We start from the raw sequence: 19950 nt of genomic DNA, 5'->3' as shown, positions 1-19950 counted from the left end.
GCTGCATAACGTATTTCCCCTTTTTGCTTGCCAAAAATCATTAACAGTATAATGTTGATATATGCAGCATGATCTAAGCATGCTTAATTGTTTGAATAATTTTAAGTTTAATTGGTAGATCCTTGTGAGTTCAGTGATCTTAAATGTAAATGTGCATAGGATTGCAGCTAAACTGAATAGTGTGTTTATGCCAAAAAAAACCACATTTTTACTTGATTGTATTTTTTCATGTAAAGGTGCTTTATATCTATCTATATGTATCAAACTGCTGAATGACTTTACCCTTCTGAGAAATTAAGTAATTTTTTTTGAGGATGAAACTTAAAGGGCTTTCAGTATTTTGCACTTCTAGTACATTTTTGAAAAATTATCCACACCATTGCCACAGAAAAGGGCCCATTCTTTTTAAATAAAGAAACTGTTGAGAAGAAAAACCAATGATAAGATTGAAAAACCTTATGGGATCGAAGTATTCACAAGTCAAGTGGTATCCAGTCTATTGTCAGTAATGGCAGAAGGTTTGGAAAGAATGTTTTTGTTTGTTTTAATTGTTGTCAACATCACATAAGTCAATTGTTTAGGGAAAGAAGCTTTGGCTAGGGTAGACCAGTCAAATATAGCTTACATTCTAGCTAGCGAGATGTATAGTAGTATGCATATTTAGTCAGAAGTAAAGATTTCCTATGCATAGGATTACACACTTTAAAAAACTGAAACTGTGTTTCTGAAAGATGTATCCTTTATTGACCTTGTTTGTTGGTGTTCATGAACTGAAACAAAGGCAGTATTTTATCTCAGGTTTCACCTTGGATAAAATACATGAACAGCTGACCTAAAAAAGACTTGTTTGTTTCAAGTCTGAATCTGCTCCAAGCTGGATGTTTTATGATGAGTTTGCAAGCTTGTTCAATAACTTCAGTTCCAAAAAAAGTTCCAACTGTATTGTAACGGAGTAAAATGTTGTGGTACATTAAGTTAATGAAAATATATTGCTTTAAAATATTAGAGGGAAAATATTTTTGGTACACATGACCCATTTGGTACACATGACCCACAAAGTGGATCATTTTGAAAATGTATTCCCTTGACACCTTGACTGTAAAGCCTGACAGATTTCTTCATTTGCTTTGACTCGTAAGAAGGGCAGGTTGAGTATGCCCTGAAAACTCAGCTCTCCTTTGTCAGTCTATTTTAGGAATTAAAAGTTGCCTAGTGAAAACAAATTGCAGGCTAGAAATTCTGTACACTGGGAGAAGAGGTTCTCTCACTCAGTGGCCTTCTGTGTTTCTGATGCATACTGACCAGCAGAGATGGAGGCAGGCTTGAGGCCCCAGGCACTTACCTCCCTGGGAATGGATGGGGACTAGTGGTGAAAGAGAGTTGAGGTGAGGGGCTAGTGATGGTGGCACAGCGGTAAGGATGTACAGCCGATTCCAGCTGCCCAGTGTCAGATGCAAAGCAGCTGCCACTCACTTTCTTCTCAACAGCAAGGTCCTTTGTGGGTCCAACTAAGCATGGAGCGGGGGTTCCTGAGCTTCTTGGGCCATCCACTCTGGAAATACACAGCTGGAGAGTAACATTTTTTGTCTTGGTATGGTATTAGGAGACAGAAGTGGTGGCAGCTGGAGCCAAAAGGATTTTCATCATGATCCCTAAGCACCAGAGACACGCTTTGTACTCAGCAAAGGTATCAAAGAGTCAGGAGTAATAACAGCTAGAGGCTTTTCAGCTGGCCAGTTTTCTTCCTCTGCAGCACTGTTTGGCTAGGGATGGGACAATGCTGTCTTACTGGGTGCTGAGGAGATCCCAACAGAGGGAACAAGTACGAGAAAGAATGCCACCCTCACTGCTTGTGGTGTGGCTTGGTTTACCATGACCATCTCTTTGCTGTGTTGCTGTCTGATGATTTAAAAATGGGAGAGGCATGTGCACAGATGGAAGAAACAAACCACAGCAGTAGTGGCAGTAGAGCAACTCTGGACTGGTGAAAAATGGGGACCAAGAAGGAAGGAGAAAGGAAAACTTTATCCATGTGACCAGATGGGCGGGGTATAAATAATAAATTATTGTTGTTGTTTGCTATTATAGCACACAACCAAATGACCTGGTGAAGGAGGAACAGAGCAATCTGTTTCTCCTTCACCCAGCCCAGTTACTATCCTGATTAGAAAAAAGAATAGAATAGCTTTTAAGGCGCTGCAAGGATCTTTGCTACAACACTTACACAGCTACAGTACTCTGCTGGAAATTCTTGCTGTAAGCACTCCTTGTGATTGAGCTAGCCTTGGGTTTGCTTTTTGTACACACTATACCTTCAAAGCACATTCAAAGCACATTGCCCCACAAAGAACCCTGGAAACTGTAGTTTATCCCTCACAAAGTTATAGTTCCCAGCACCCTTAACAAACTATAGTGCTCAGAACGCTTTAAAAGTGGAAAAATGTCTTTGAATATTCTTGGTGTGTATGCCCCCCTCATAGAACTGTAGAGTTAGATAGGACCGTGAGGGTCATCTAGTCCAACCACCTGCAAGAAGCTCAATGCTTTCTTGTATGTTCTTTATTCAGTCACAGAGCTTATTCCCCACCCCTCGCCCCCAAATGAAATGGCAAAATACACATGAATTATGGTATGAGTCTCATTCATGTATAACTTCCTGCTGGTTGTGTTCTTCACAAAGAGCTTGTTTCCATAGCCACCAGTTTTTTTCTTGTATTAATCAGTTTTACATAAGATCAGATGTGTATAGTGACTTTCTTCCTTACTGCATTAACAACATTCACAAGTGATATATTACAGACTGCAAGGTGCTGTTGATGTCAAATGTGAAAGCATTTTTAATAAATGGAAGAAAATTAACATAAATTGAATATAAACTGTCACTGAAAGGGGAAAACATATGAAACCTAACTTACAGTGTTTGAAACCAAAACTGAAAACTGGAACAGATAAAGTGATGTTTGTATTTCAGATAATGTGCTTAGCACTATCAAGAAGTTCCACAACAAAGATTTGTAATCAGGTGTAAGAATTTATAATATTTGTTTACTTAGTGCTGTGAAACTTATTTCCTTTATCTAGTTGTTTTCAAGCAGTGTTTTTATATCATGCTTTTATGCAGGATGTAGGATGGCCTTGGGAAGAAAAGCAGGATGTAGTTCAGGATACTAGTGTGTATAGATTATTAGGCCATGGTTTAATGGTGTTACTGCTACTTCTCTGGCAAGTACTGTAAATTAAAGAAAAAATGGTCATACAACATTTAATGAGCATCAGTCCTGCTGCTGTCTCAGATTGAGTTTAATTACTGTGTGATACTCAGTTGCATACCACCTCACAGCAGTGCCTCATCTTTTATTTTCTTACTGTGTATGGCTGTTCAGAGCTACAGTGCATGTCTTCCATGTTTGGTTTCCCTTTAAGGGTAGGAAAAAAATTAAAATGCATAATCCTTTCAGTTACATGGTATAAGTGTAATTGAACTGTAGTATTGTGTGGCGGGGAGATGGTGTTATATTTCTTTTGGAAAGACTTTTAAGGCACAATCCTGTACTCAATATCTATCAGTTGAGAGACCATAGGATTTGGCTGAATCACCCTTACATAGGCAGAATGCATGATGAATCATCATCTTTAGATATACTGTCAGAACATTGTGTTTGCAGCCCATTCTGACAGCCAAGATACACTGGTAGAAAGGCTGAAATAACCTAGTCATGGGTGGGTAGCCCAGGGGAGAAACATAGGCTGTCACCTATACCTGTTTATTTCATAGTTAGAGCCCCAGTGGTGTGGGGCAATATTTCTCTTGCCATGCATGTTTAGTTCACAAGGTGAACTTTAGTTTTGGGAAATGGGATACTTTGTACAAAATAGCTTGTCTCCAGAACATTTCTAGGGACTTCAGGACATTGTTAACACTTCTCTGCACTAAGCAGGGATGGGGGACTTGTGGCCCTCCAGATGTTGTCAGACTGTAACTCCCATCATTCTCAGCCAGCATGGCCAATAGTCTGAGACAATGAGAGTTCTAGTCCAGAAACATCTGGAGGGCCTCAGGTTCCCCACCCCCTTTCTTGGAAGATCACAGAACGACCAGCAGCTACATACATAGTGCTTCAGTATAGCCCTACTAAGCAGAAACATGCTCATGGTCACCACAGTCTCCTCCCTCCCCTCTCGCCATCCAGGTGGTGCAGAGGGAAGCCTTGAGGCATCAGTTTTGATTGAGCACTAAGGTAGCACCACTTGCCCTCCCTTTTTCACACACTCTGAAATACATAACATGCAATGTGCATCCAGGTCCACAAACTATGTTTTCTGTCTGTTGACTGTTATTCGCGCTGTCTGCCCTAACAGAGACTGCTTTGCAACAGGTATAGGCACTGCTTTTTCTGGGGGTACGCAGGGGTACACATACCCCTAAACATTTTGTGAATCTAAGTTTGGCCTACATTGAGGGGCAGTATTTCAATAAGAGTAGGAAAATGAGAGTACCGCTGAACATTTTTGAAAGAAAAAAAGCACTGGGTATTGGATCCTGTTCAAGACCCCTTTCCATGCTGAGAACATGGGAGACCCATCCCATGATGAGCAGCAGTGCCCAGCACGCTCCTGGTTGTTTCTCTTTGTGGTTGTTAATCTGCTTGCTCCAGGCAGACTACTGTTCCCGTGCAAGCTTCATGGCAGAGAGTTATGCAGCAGATGAGTATGTTCCTATCTTAGAGCTAGTTCCATGTGGGATACTGCACCTGTTATTCTGCTGTCTGTTGAACAGCTATCTGAGACACAGGAACCCTATTATCCATGATGCTGTTCAAGAAAGACTATGATTTTGCCCTTCTTGTTTTTGTTGTTGTGGAGTGGTAAATAAGAATTCCTTTCCCACACATTACTTGAATTGGCTTCAGGATTGCACTCTCTCAGGAAGATGGGAGGAGCTTCATGGGCAAAAGGGAATTGGCTTCTCCCCTCTCTCTGCTTACTCATACCACTTTGATAGGTGAATAGGGCCACCCACCAGCAAATCGCCTGATGACAGATGACTCACCTTTGAGTGACTCACCTGGGAGTGTGTCCCTGTTGATAGGGGTTAGAATAGAATTGTAGAGTTGAAAGGGACCTTGATGATCATCTAGTCCAACCCTCTGTAATGCAGGAATCTCAAAACGTGGTCTCCCATCCAGTTTGAAACCATACCAGATCCTGCTTGGCTTTGCAAATGTGTTAGGAGTTTTATTGCTGTACCACTATTTTATTGCCTCCCTCTATGTGTGGGCAGTTTATGGGCTTCATTGGCAGTACAAGTCTTGGCTACTTGGTACTGGCAGAGTTTTCAGGTATTCTATATGCTTGTCTGTTGTTGTTTTTTACACCATTTTGGGATTTTCTGTTTGTATTTTTCTCCCCTTTGCTGAGTGAGCATTGGAGAGGGCAGCTGTTTACCTATGTAAATTGGCATAGCCCCCTAATGGGGGGGGGATAAGTTCTGTTATGAAGTTTTATAGCACAGTAGGAGCAATTATAATACATACAGACCTTCCACTGATCTCTTTGTTTGCTTCTAATTGATTTGAGCAGATTTTTCTAATTACTGCTTGAATAAATATTTCAGAAATTATTCTTAATTTTGATGGTAACCTGTCTTCAAAAACTACATTAATTTTACTTTTAATGTGGTGTTTCAGGAGTTTTAAAGTGTAATACTTTTCTTCAGAAAGGCTGGGAAACAGGTGTGATTGCATTTATCCGAGAACTTGAAGAAACATTTCAGACTCCTAGGTGACAGCCTCGCTTGCAAATAGCCATTCATTTTTACAGTTGTTCTGCAGTATATAGTGCAAACAGTGCTGTTTTGGAAAATGTTTAAGTGGCAATTTATTTTTTGCCACCTGTACCTGGAATTCTGATTTTTAAAAATACTTAGTATAAACTTCTGATTCAGGTCAGTTTCTGAACTACTGATGTCCGAAAGGCTTCTCCTTATCATGAATGATATTGTGATCACTGCTGCATCCATGCAAACATTTCAACTGTTTATTAGTTCCTTATAGTACTGATTCTATGTTTTTGTTGATAACTTTTGAATATACATTTGTTCTTAAGTGTTTTCCCACAATAATTTGTTCTCTCTTCTCACCCTCCCCTTGAGGCAGGAGGAATGGAATTTTCTTCTATGTCAAACTGGCTGGTGGTCCTGTACTGTGTGGGACATAGCTAGCTTGCTATAAATGGAGAGGATTTTGAATCACCCCCCCCCCCAAATAAAGAGCTTATTAGCTAATGTGTGATAAAAGTAGGATAAGTGAAGCTATTCATCTATATTCCATAAAAGGTAAATGAAGATCTTATCAGTGCTTACCTTGAAAAAAAACTTTTGAGTAAGTTGTATTTTCAATTACAGATAGGTAGCCGTGTTGGTCTGCCATAGTCAAAATAAAAAAATTCCTTCCTGTAGCACCTTAAAGACCAACTAAGTTAGTTCTTGTATTTTCAAGGTAGCCATAACTGCTTTTGTGTACTACATGTAGTTCAGCAATACTGAAGTGGATACAGATTATGTTTTTTCAGTGAGTTTAAGATGGTTTGAAAGTGCAAGTGATTGCTCATAGTGTTTACTCTCATCCCACTAGTAAGAAGTTTTTTTAGGTGTTTTTTTAAAAAAACAACAACATTTGTTTCAGAGACTTGCAAAATGTGTTTAACCAGAAGCAAAAGTTTGGCCAATAAAATGTGTCTATTTGTGGGTATGTTCTGGGAAGTTAAGCCACTCACAAACACGTTCAACTCTCAAATATTTCTGTTTAGTATCAAAGAATAATCTTTACCTGTTTGTTGTTTTAGTGACTCCTGAACTTCCTTGAAAGTCTTGGACTGATAACTATCATGTTTCCAAATGGTGTGCCTATTTATTAAAGAACTGCTCAGTGGATATCTAGGTATTTGGCGCTGTTGAGACGTAAATCTTGTATATCTACATAAATCTCTGCCTTTTACTTCTGCTGTGTCCATAGATTCCATCGGGCTTCGTATATGGACTTCAAGCCTTGGAGGTAGCAGAATATTCAGCAGAAGGTAAAGAGGAGTGTTGCCTTCTGGCGTCATAGTGTGTGCTTGTGTGCGAATGTGCGCTGGGGTAGTTAGTGTTGTACAATCCTTCTAGGGAAAAGGCAAATATAGTCCTGTCGGCTTGGGATCTTAGTTAATAGAACAGTTATGTCAAGAGACTGCCTGTTGTTTGAACTTGGTCAAAGGTTCCATCATCAAATGTTCCATGAAATCAAGAATGCCCTTGTGTAAGTCTCAGCTTACCACTGTTTCCCATCATAGGCTCACCTGATAGCAATGGAAGGGCTGTGCAGTGGTACCTTTGGTTAAGAACTTAATTCGTTCTGGAGGTCCGTTCTTAACCTGAAACTGTTCTTAACCTGAGGTACCAATTTAGCTAATGGGCCTCCCGCTGCCGCCACGCCGTCGCTGCTGCGCAATTTCTGTTCTCATCCTGAAGCAAAGTTTTTAACCCGAGGTACTATTTCTGGGTTAGCGGAGTCTGTAACCTGAAGCGTCTGTAACTAGAGGTACCACTGTAGAGCCTTTGTCTCCCTCTTCGGTGGGAGTGAGGGAGGTCACTCTCACATGCACACTCTAGCCTCTCAGATAGGACTGGTTATTCCTTTCAACTCTCCTCAGAAGACTTACCCATTCTCCATTCCCAATTTAGGCCACATGGCCTAACTTCCCCTTCTGTCCTTTCCCTTAATGTCGGGTATCTCTCGACATGAGCATAATGCTCAGGAAGAAGCTTACAGCAAGCAAATACACACACACAGAGTCTTCACAGGTTTGAAGGCTTCATGTCAGCATTTGCAGCGAAGTACTTGCGTGTGTTGTAGATACAAGCACATGTTCTGCTCCCTATCGTTCTGCTGCTTTATGGGAGGGCCGTGGAGGTGGCTGCCACCATTCCATAGAATGCATTTAGTGAGATTCAGTGTGTATGTTTGTGTATTGGTCTTAAGACATAATAAGAGTCTGCTGAATTAGGCCAATGGCCCGTCTGCTTCAGCATCCTGTTTTCACAGTGGCCAACCAGATGCCTGTGTGAAGCCCTCAAACAGGACATGAGCTCAGCAGTGCACTACCCACCTGCAGTTCTCAGCAACTGGTATTCAGGGGCATAGTGCCTCTGACGGTGGAGGAAGAGCATAGCCATTGTAACTAGCAGCTGGCATCTTTTGGGTGCTGTGTTGGCTAGCTTGCCAACTTTCTTGAAAAGTGTTACAGGCCACTTTTCAAGCAGTACAGCATCCACGTGGCCTCTGCCATTTTAAGTAGGTAGGTTGATGATGAGGGTATAGACAGGTGAGAAGCATTCCCTTCTCAAAGGAAAGGCAGCCTGCACATGCTTAGTGGCACCTTGAAAAGATTTCCCCTCAGAAAAGAACTCTGCACATTCTAAGAGACTCTTTGTTCTAGGTTCCAGAAGCTTTATTCATTGCACTTTTTATGGAAAAGGGGCCACCATATGATGTAACTCGGTGCTCTGGAAGGGTTTTGGGAGGTGTGGATTCTGGAGGCTTCTTCAAAGCAGAACTTTTTTGTAATTGATATACTTCAATGTATGTCTTTTTTTGTTCCAATAAACTAATGCTTTCAATACTTGGCCTCTATTTTACAATATTTGACTGGTCAAATGCCAACTTTATACCAAAATGAATAGGAATGTTGAACCAAATAGAAAGATGTTGTGTTACCTGTACATACTCCATTTAGGCTCATGATTGTAGGTGAAACCAATATGTAATACATTTAATTTAATTTCCTCTTCTGTGTATCTTAAACTTTTTGTTTATAGTGGAATATGGCTCCTATGGATGAGTTTTTACAAACTCCTGTTGATAATTTCTTCTACATGTTTTATAATTTAACTTCAGTTTTATTATATTGTCACCATGCATGAAACAAAACCAGGAGCTGATAACCTTTTTACACGAATAGCATCTTTAATCTCAACAGTTGCTGCTGGCCTGCTAGTGGTTCAGTCACTGCCACTAGAACCTGGCATGGCTCAAGTTGACTAAACAAAACTAAATAATGGCTGCTAATGGGCTTGGCAGTGCTTGAATCAGGCTTGATTAATTTCTTGTGTAAATAAAATTAAGTAGAGGAAAAAACAATGCACATTATATGTAGGTCAGCACATGGGACAGTTGCCCATGGAATTCATCAAGAGTATATGCAATGAACTAAGCATGTCTGCTTTTCATTTCATAGCTTTCTCAGTAAGTAGGCTTATGCTTCCATTTTTACTGTTCTTCTCCGGGCTAAATATTAAAAATTGCATAGGCTTAATATTATTTCTCTGGGATTTATGTGTAGAACAAATCTTTTGGTGTGGTAGTAATTGCTTAGGTATGCATCATCTGTCCTGTCTTGTTGCTGACATTTATTTCTATCCAAATATAAAGGGTGTGAAAGGTAGCTTATTAACTTGTTGGATCACATTATTAATACTGGTATCTCTTATCATTTTGTGATTTCAATTCTCTTCAATTTTCTTCAGAATTTCTGTTGAGTACTATAGCAATTTCTAACATGAGTTGTGTCTAGGGGGAAGACTTTGGTTTCAGGAAGGTAACACTGCCAGTAGGAAACTATTTTAGGATGATGCTGCATAGCAAGCGGTTGTACAACCTTATTATGAATGTGACATATGGTTCATAAAAATCTAAGGGCTGGATATGAGGAGAGGTTCTTCTAGGGAGCCAGCTCTCTGCATCATGACAAGTATCCTTTACACATTAATGTTCTTTCCCATCCCTGCCTAAAGAATTCACATGATCTTGTCTATAGTGTGCCGCAAGCAGACAGCACAACTGAGCACGATGTCTCACATCAACGTGCATGCAAGTAGCTGACTTGCAGTGTGGCTTAAGCAGGCAAGCCAAAGAAAGGCAAAACCAGCTGTAGTGTCGCTAGCTGTCCTGAACTGAGGAATAGATTCCTGAATTCAAATAAGAGTAATCAATTGCACTCTCCATATTCTTAAAGCTTGTGTATTTCTTTTGTTTTATAGTGAATTTGGGTTGTGGTGGCGGTATAGAAACTTCAAGGACGAGGCAAGGAACACAGCAGCAGCAAGACACTTGATTGTACCAGCTGCAAACTCTGACAGTTACTTACACAATAATAGCATGAATGACACTGAACCACAACAACCCTTTGTCCTTTGCCAGAGCTGAATATCTTGGGAACACTCCTTGGGTGGGAATGAGTTAACAGAAACCGGCCTGGATCCCTAAACTGCATTTCCATTTCCCAGGCTACCACCCTTTTGCAGGGACTACAAATTACGCTGGGGTTATAGTATGAGTAAAGTGCTCGTTTCTATATCTGGCTGTGAAATCCAGTCCCACCAAATATATCCTCTGTTGCAGGTGGGGTGGAGAGTCCAAATATAAGTCGGGGGAGCTACACATAAGTAATAGAATGTTTAACAGTCAGATTGTCAACAGGTGAAACTGCTCTTATAATTTAATTTCTGTAACAGAAAAGGCTCAAACATGTTGAATTCCTGTTTGCCACAGGTGGTTATCTCATGAGCAAGTCTGCCCCCCCCCACTTGTCATTTAATTTTTCAAAGTTTTAAAATTTGGCTGTTCCAATGGGCTTCTACCTGGGAAGCTGTAATGTCAAAAGGATTTTGTGGCCCCTTATACCCCCCCTCCCCCAATTAAAAATAATTTGCTGGCTTTAGGCAGTACCTATTTTACACTTTAATGAGCAGGCCCTGATAGCTTGAGGAAGGCAGAAGATCAGATTGCATCTGCCCATCTGCCAGGTAGTCAGAGCAACACCTGCTCTGGTTATGCTCCCTGAAGCGTGTCTAGGGCTCAGTAGGTAGGTGGTCCTTAAATTTAAGGATTTCTGATCCAGCAGTCATCTTTGATAACGGAAATGGGAGGAAAGTTTAGCTGATTCTGAGTCTCCTCTGCAACCCCACCCTGACCGGTGTTACTCTATTTTCTATATAGGAGCCCTCTAGAACAGCATGGGAGGTAGTGAGGCTAGCCAACAGAGGTTGGGAAATGGATGCAGAGGTTGGGGAATGGCTCCCCTCTCCTGTTAGCAGAGGTGTTCACTATGCTGCAAATAGAATGAATCCTCCTATACAAACCACAGGTGTTATTGTGTAAAACATGGGGTATAATAGCTAAAATGAAAATAATTGTGTATAAAAATAAGTTGGTGTTTGACATTGTGGAAGTATTGGGTCCAGTGATGCTATGCTCAGTTTCTCCTCAGTTAAAAAGTGAGCAAAGTTTGGTCAGTGTCTACTGGCTTGGTAGTTTCCTGCTTGCTTCCAAGTATGTATATTCTTCTTTTAGCTGTTCAAATAGGTATTGATAAATATTTTTTTAAAAAAATTTAAGAACATCTTTGGCTTTGTCAGTTGGAAAAGTAAGGGGGAAATAAAAGCTGAAAACTGATCTAGTAAGCAGAGGAAGATTTTTATTAACTAAGCATAAAAGTAGGTATACCAGAGCAAAACAATGCATAAACAAATTAAATGTGCATTTTTAAAGATGAGAAAATAAACATTAATGAAACATGATTAATGTGTAGCAGTGAATTTGAGTATTTAGCGTAAACTTAATAGAAGCATAACATTTTACAAATGCTGCTATCCTATGCATATTTGAGGATGATCCTCATTGAACAACCTGGATCATGTACAGGAACACTCAAGCTTTCCATACCTGATGTTGGCAGAAAACGTGCATAAGCAACTGAAGGAAAAACATAAGCTTCCAGCTGGCAAGACAACAGTTTAACTGTCATAACATAACTGTTACCACAGACTATCCAAGTGGAATGCTTTGGTAACCCTGGAGACCACCAGGTAGCTTGAAACATATGCAAACATGTACGTAAGCTCAGACACACAACTCAGATACTGTTGTAACTCCCAACAACTAGTTGGGAATTGTCGAATAATGTATGGAGAGCACCAGGAAACCTGATCCAAGTTAACTACATAGAAAACCAGGACTACAATCCTGAGCATGTTTTACTTGAGTTACCCATAGAGTTCATTGGGACTGGTTTCAGGTAAGTGTGTATAGGATTGCATCCTTGGTATCCTAAAACCATACTTATTTTCTGAGAACTGGGTATAAATAATATATCACTGAAAAAACTAGCATAGCTCAAATTCCTTTTCTGATCAGTATCTGAAAGATAGTTCTAATTTCAAACTTTCATTTTGACCTTCATGGACACCTGAAAATGGAATATGACATGAATTGGAAGAAGATTCTTCACTCTCTTACACATGTTAGTTTTTTCATTGGTTGTATATGTTTGACAATCATTCATTGGGCTTTATGTCACTTGATGCAGAAGAGGGAAGAATCTGAGGAAAGTGAAGAGCAGTTTGGAGTCTGAAGCTTCCCCATGCAAAGGTCTTAGCTTTACGTTGCAAGAACAATTTGTTGAGTCATATATCTTAACATGCTCTGTATTCAACTTCTGAAACATTTTCCAGACAAGATTGTTGCTTGTTTAATAGTCCAAAGACAGTCCCTGGAAACTGCTTTTATATAGTAGGCAAGGCTATTTGTTCAACCCAGTATTGTTTTCTCTGTTTTCCAGTTGCTCTCTAGGTTCTTGTGGTTCTTATGCAGAGGTCTTTCCCCATCTCCTGATACCTGATCCTTCTTTAAATGGAGTGCTAACAATATTTGTTTTCAATGCTACTTCCGAAAAGCATTTCATCTATTATTTTCAAAGAAAGAGTATTATATTCTCAGATTCTCAGTTTTTGCAGTAGCATAATTTGGGGGTGGGCAGTTTGGAATCTCCCTCTTCCCTGATGCCTTTGCATCGCTGACTTGGTACGCACCCAACTGAGGAGGCAGATATCGCCCACATAAGCATCACCTTCAAACCCATTAGGAATGGGAGAAGCAGTCTTAAACTTGCAGTATGTGGATTGTTCACTTCCCAGTAGATGTCAAGAATATGGTAAGACCAGCTTCCTCCCTTATCACTTGACAGAGAATCAAACTGTGAATTACATGCGTGGCTAGCATGTCCGAAGAGCTTTAAAATTTAATCCTACTGTACAGTCTCTCTCCTCCAACCCTCTCATATTATTCAGGCATGCAACCCATCAAGAGGTTTAGCCCTTCTCTCCCCAGCACCAGTTCCAGTGAAAAACACATGCACAAACATTCTCAACCTGCAGTGTGGTGTAAAAAATGATCCTGTTGGTACCAATGGGAGATCTGTTCTGAAGACTAATTACTGCACTGGGAAGCAATGTTCATTTATCACAGATGGGCAGGGAAAGGTTCAACTTCACTTCCATCAGTGCCATGATCCCTGCACCTTGTTGGTGCTAACCCTGTAACTTATCTAAGGTTTTTGGGTTGAGCTAGCTTGTTTTGTCTGTCTTAGTTGTATTTCCTGGGTGCAGCTATATTTCTGTTTCCCTAGGAGATTCTATCTTGCTGTTGTTGGCTAGTGTAGCTGGGCTGCTTAGATCTTGGGAATTCTCCAGGTTTTCAGGCTATGCTTGGTGCAGCCCTGTGTGCTTTTGTTAAAATACCATATCTTCATCATGTTTTGTTTTTGTTCTGTTTTTGGGTGGTATTTGGAAAACTGCCATTTCAAGAGGAGGTATTTTCACTAGAATATCACATGCCAGATTTATTGTTTTCTGGTTAATAGAAGAACTTTGTCATCCCTGACAAATATAGACTAGAGATTAATTAGTATATGTGTACTTTAACTATTTTAAATATAAATAAGCCCTGTACCATTTACTGTTTTCTTTTTCCAGAAAAGATGAAAAGGAGTATGCATTGAAGCAGATTGAAGGTACAGGGATATCCATGTCGGCATGTAGAGAAATAGCAGTAAGTGAATACATTGCTTAAATAAGTTTATAATTAGTGGTGGGTTTAAAAAAAAAAACTTTTGTAAAAGTTCAGGTTTAATTATCTGATAAATTTCTTAATTGAAACTTTATGCAAGTTTCAACTATTTTTAAAAAGTATTTTGTTAAATTTAAGATGCAAGCTTTAAATACATCCCGAACAGCCATCTAGTTGGGCAGGCTTTTCCTGGTTCATCAGATTCATAATCCTGCTCCATTATTTCTTGTTATTTTATTGAATGTTTTATGTACATGATTTTTTCTCCTGTAATCACCTTATTGTGATTTATGATGACTGCCTAGGGATTTTTAAATATTATGTGGGGTGTGTGTGTGCGTATGAAAGTTAAATAAAGAATTTTTTTTAAAGAAACTTTTGCAGAGCATTTGGTACCACTCCAGTTGGGTTTGAAAACAATTTGTAGCTTGGAGCTTCTTGAACTTGTGCCATCATTAGAAGGGATCTTATTTAAATGCTTTGATGTGTAATTAAGAGAGATCACATGGTTTTTGGACTGAGTGTATAAATTGAACACCTCCCTGTTTTGGTAGCTGGAGGTAGTGAAATAACTTTTAAAAAATAAAGGTGTTTTAAAAAGAAATTTGGTGCTTATTACCTTAGGGGTGTATGCATTCATTTTTCAGTAATGAAAAGTTAAATCCGTGAATGCAATCCTCAGCAGTAGTGACTCTTTCTGACCTGTATGCCACTGACAAAATATGAAATGGTACACTAGCTGAATATGCCACCAGGTGTGAGACACAGATTCTCTGCCTTTAGTTCCTCCCACTTCTAGGATATTTCTGTCATTCTGCATTTATAGCTCAATCACCTTTTTCTATGAGGGGAATGGATAACCAAGCATGGACACGTTATTCAACAAATAACAGGAGACCAGGAACCTATTAAAGGCAAGCTCATAAAGCTGAGCCATGCATGTTTATGACTGTGTATACATGTCTTTTTCTCAGAATCATGGAGTGCCATTGAGAGACAGTATTCAGACAACAGGCCATTGCTCAGAAATGGAATGCATAGTTTTATTACAAAGCAAAACATTGATTTAATATGCAGGCTGTTAAGAGCAAAAAAAGCATTGGTTAATCAAGCCATAATATTAGTTCTCCTGAGATGAAGAGGCAGGGACTAAATATGGACATCATTCTTAGGACCAGACTGGAGTATCTGGGGTTGGTTGCAGGGGGGGCTGGGGCTTTCCCAATTCTGCAGGTGCCTGGAGCCTATTATGGTATGTTACAAAGCTTCTTTGAATGGGACTAGGAAGGGAAGGGTGCAGTGGTGCTCACTTGGATCTTGAACTGATTTGAGTTCAAAACAATAAAAATGAAGGAAGGCAAGGAATACTGGGAAGGAAGCCAAAGCTTCCTTTGTTTCTTAAACTAATCCTTTTTCTGGATTATTTGAGAGCATATCCCAAACTGAATACTAGGACCTAACTGAAAGAACTCTCTTATATGTCAATTTATACCAGGAGAGTTTCACTCCCTACAATTTGACCTAAATGGCAAAGGAGAACAGAGTCTTGATGGGCACCTAGGAGTCGCCCTGGGGTGTATCGAATGAAGTGAAAATATAATTTCTACTCATAACCTCCAGTGAATAATTTACTCCCCCCCCCTTAAGATGTATGAATGACTAGCAGTGGTAGTGCTTTAAGGTTGATGTTTTACTGTAGCTGGCTTTCAACACATGCTCTTGAGTGGTTTGCTAAAGTTATGCATCAAATAATTAGAGTGGCTTTTGTATGTTTGGAGTTCTTGTGCAGTTATGCAAAGCTGGCAAGAAGCATTCCCACTGAAACCAACTGGCATGAATTTAAGATTTCCCCCTGGCTGATCCTAAGCTCCATGCTTGGTTGGCCTGTACCATGCAAGAATGAAAACAATTAGACATTTTAGGAATTTTCAAAAGACCAGCAAGGTAGAGCACATCAGCAATGGGGTAGCTCATGGCTTCTATTTCCTGAATATGCAAAAGGAATTCTAATTACTGAATTGCATATACTTGAATATCTTAAATATTTCCAAATTGGGAATGCCTCCTCCTATGCATGATTTGGAAGCACATTTTAAAACCTTCCTGTGCTATGTTGAAAATACTTCAGAATGATAGATAATGTTAAAACGGGGCATAGTCTGTCACTTCTGTGCTTCATCACCCACTAAAATCAGTGCATCTAATTTGCTTCATCAGTACTGAAACCTATATTAAAGGACTGTAGCCTAACATGTGAATTATGAAGCAGCCATTCCACCACCCTCTAGCAGAGGGAGATGGGACTGTAGAGCTTCTCCATTGGCTCTACTGGAAAAACACCAATTTTTGCCCCTGCTGTCCTTGAACTCTATCCAGTACAGCTGGCTGTTAAAATAATTCTATTACTAAAATCCATTGCCTAAGTTTGCTTTCCCCTTCTTCCTTCCCAATCTCCTTTCCTTTTGAAAGTTTGTTCACTATGCATTTGAATACCTCTGAAGCTAACCAATTTTTGTATGATAGCTTCTGAGATCAAGGTACAGGTTTTCATCTGTATCTGAGTACAATTGACTGTCATTTTGAATCAAAATTGTCAATTGAACCTTTCAAAACCACACTGATTTTTACCATGGATTTCAAAACTGCACTATTTTTTTTGTTTCTTGGTATTCCCAAGCAATGCTGGGAATAAGCTGCAATAAGCTGCTGTTTATTGATATTTGTAAACCTGTTCTGGAAGCCTTTTTTCAGCTGAAGAGCAAGCTAAAAACACTTAACAAACAAATCAATCAGATATGGAATAATCTGTGCAAACCTAATTCAGTCACAGTTTACACAATTAGCATTTTGTAGGGAGAAAAATGAAAATTGTATGCTTTACCTTTTGGACTTCTAATCATATTTAGTTATTTGACTCTTTCAAATGTGTTCAGTACATTGTTAGGTGGCTGTATAGAGAGACATCTGCAACATTTACTTATTCCTATCACGTTGCATAGTTTAAGCTCAGACGAAAATATAATGAAGACACATTCTTAAAGTCTGAACATAATTCTTATTTTCTATTCTTTTGCTTTGCTTTTCATAAAATTCTACATGTACATATTGGGTTTTTTAAAAACAACAACACTCAAGTGTGAGGTTTAGAAGAGATTTTAATATTGCTACAAATCTTCATTGATTTCCTTGTCTAATGTCTGCAGAAGCATTTACACCCATGTAATCAGCAGACATAAAATATGTTGAAATTATATTGTACAGTGGTGCCTCGCAAGACGAAATTAATTCGTTCCGCGAGTTTTTTTGTCTAGCGAATTTTTCGTCTTGCGAAGCACGAAATCCCATAGGAATGCATTGAAATTCAATTAATGCGTTCATGTGGTCAAAAAAAGTCCAAACAAAGCCAAATTTGGTACAACAAGAGTTTATTAAGTGCTCTTATAAAGTCACACATACTGTAAAGAGCATTTCAAAAATTGAAGGAACAATAAATTAAGTTTCTAAACATGACAGAAAAACATTTAAAAATCAACAAAGTGTACAGTACATTTTCTAAGACTCTGGGGGACAACTCGAAGAAGGTTCCTCTTCCACTCTTTGCTTCTTGCTAAAGAACCCCCTCCTCAACTGTTCCCCCAGCCGCCCACCACACAGAAATTCAAATCCAGAATTTTTTTTAAAAAACAGCAGAGTCGCCCAATGGTCATAGAAAATCATAAAAATGCAGAAAAAAACACACAAGCTTCCAGATTCTTGCAAACCCCTCCCCAACACCAAGTCCTTGAATTCCAAACACCCCAACCCAAAATCCAACCCCCCCCAAAAAAAGTTTTAAAAGTTTAAAAGAAGTTTTGGAAAAGCTTCAAAAATCACCAAAGTCCACAAACTTGACATGAGCCAACAGTGTGACGCGGCAGCTAAAAAAGCCAATGCAATTCTGGGCTGCATCAATAGGAGTATAGCATCTAGATCAAGGGAAGTAATAGTGCCACTGTATTCTGCTCTGGTCAGACCTCACCTGGAGTACTGTGTCCAGTTCTGGGCACCACAATTCAAGAAGGACACTGACAAACTGGAACATGTCCAGAGGAGGGCAACCAAAATGGTCAAAGGCCTGGAAACGATGCCTTATGAGGAACGGCTAAGGGAGCTGGGCATGTTCAGCCTGGAGAAGAGGAGGTTAAGGGGTGATATGATAGCCATGTTCAAATATATAAAAGGATGTCACATAGAGGAGGGAGAAAGGTTGTTTTCTGCTGCTCCAGAGAAGCGGACACGGAGCAATGGATCCAAACTACAAGAAAGAAGATTCCACCTAAACATTAGGAAGAACTTCCTGACAGTAAGAGCTGTTTGACAGTGGAATTTGCTGCCAAGGAGTGTGGTGGAGTCTCCTACTTTGGAGGTCTTTAAGCAGAGGCTTGACAACCATATGTCAGGAGTGCTCTGATGGTGTTTCCTGCTTGGCAGGGGGTTGGACTCGATGGCCCTTGTGGTCTCTTCCAACTCTATGATTCTATGATTCTATGATTCTATGATTCTAAATCACCAAAGTCTTCAAAAACCTCAAAAAAGGCTACCACACCGCTCCTCGAAGTCAAGTCGCAACTGTATTAACGGTGTTAAGAAAAAGGAAACAAACTTGCAAGACGTTTTCGTTTTTTGTCTTGCGAAGCAAGCCCATAGGGAAATTCGTCTTGCGAAGCAGCTCAAAAAACGGAAAACCCTTTCGTCTAGTGAGTTTTCCGTCTTGCGAGGCATTCGTCTTGCGGGGCACCACTGTACACACTTGCAGACTACTTATCATTTATTCAGCTAGAGCACCACTCCTTTCTTGCAATCATCTAGCTTGCCTGATTTATTAAACTTTTCTGCTACTGTTTTTACCTTCCCGTATTGGTCACTATGAATGGGTGTGGTATATGCCCTATTTCAGAATAGGCAATTGTTAACTTGATGATATTTGTGTGTGGGTTTGACTGCTTCTACCTTTGCACTAAAAATTAGGCATAGGAGGAAATTTGTTTGGTCCACTTTGCAGTGTAGCAACCTGACCTGATGCTCCTGAGCTTGCCTGCTGATTTTAAGTTAAGTTTGCACGGAATGCATACAGCAGGACAAGTGCAGATGAATTGGATGCAGTGGGCACCAGGGGACGCAATGGGATGGAACACAGCTATGTTCAAGAGCCAGCAAGACTGAAATAGGATGGAATTAGAGGCTTAGCCCATCGCTATTGAAAAATATGCAGGCTAGTGATTGTGATATTTTACTGTGTCTCCTATCAGTAAAAGTGCCAAACTTATTTATGCTCTTTCTGTGAACCCCATGGAATGAAAGCACAATGCTAATTGTCTCATTTCCTTTACTTGAATCAAAGCATAATCCTTTTTAAAGTCATTTGAAATGCTTTTGTTTAAGAAGAATGCTGTTCATTAATGCCAGAACATTTTCAGATCTTGAAATGAAATTATTTATAGAACAACTGCTTTTAAAAATGCTTGTTATGGAACAAGGGTGTTGCATGACTTGAGCAATTGTAGTAAAAAAGAAAAGCAGCACTTGCCAACAATGCACAAGAAAGTATTTTTAAAAATCAAGGATTCAGTAAGCTATAGTTATTGTGTAAAAAATCCTAAGGGCATTTCAGTTCCCTTGCTCAGTTTCAGATGTCTGCACACCATTTATCCTAGGCAGTGAATAGCCATTCTTAGTTGGTTAAGTGATTTGTCTTCTTAATTCTGGTTTTGAAGGCGAAACTGGCATCTCAATAGTTCTGCAAGCTATTAGCAGTCAGCATCCAGCCTGTTTGAAGAATCTGGCATTTAGTGATGCTTTTACAATAAATTGTCTTGTACTTCTTGCAACTTTAGAAATTTAAGCTATAAAAATGTAGAGGCCCTTCCCATCTGCCTGTGTGCAAGAGTAGGTTAGAAGATATTGTATATTATGGCAGGTGGCTCCAGATTTAGAATTCTGAGTTAGATAGTGTGGTTTGCTAAGGCTGCAC

At 39.6% G+C, this 19950-nt stretch overlaps 1 protein-coding gene across 1 annotated transcript in view; it reads left to right on the top strand.

Annotated features, from left to right (window-relative positions):
* The window catches only part of CDK19 (cyclin dependent kinase 19), an 82636-nt gene that overhangs the window by 10229 nt on the left and 52457 nt on the right, over positions 1–19950 (top strand). Inside the window, 3 exon segments of the mRNA XM_081186726.1 lie at positions 7014–7020; positions 7022–7074; positions 13847–13922. Coding sequence (XP_081042852.1) covers positions 7014–7020; positions 7022–7074; positions 13847–13922 — 136 coding nt within the window.

The sequence above is a fragment of the Podarcis bocagei genome (assembly GCF_964188305.1).
Source record: "Podarcis bocagei genome assembly, chromosome: 3".
NCBI lineage: Eukaryota > Metazoa > Chordata > Lepidosauria > Squamata > Lacertidae > Podarcis > Podarcis bocagei.
Note: the sequence above shows the minus strand (reverse complement) of the source record. Positions and strands in the feature narration are given on the sequence as shown.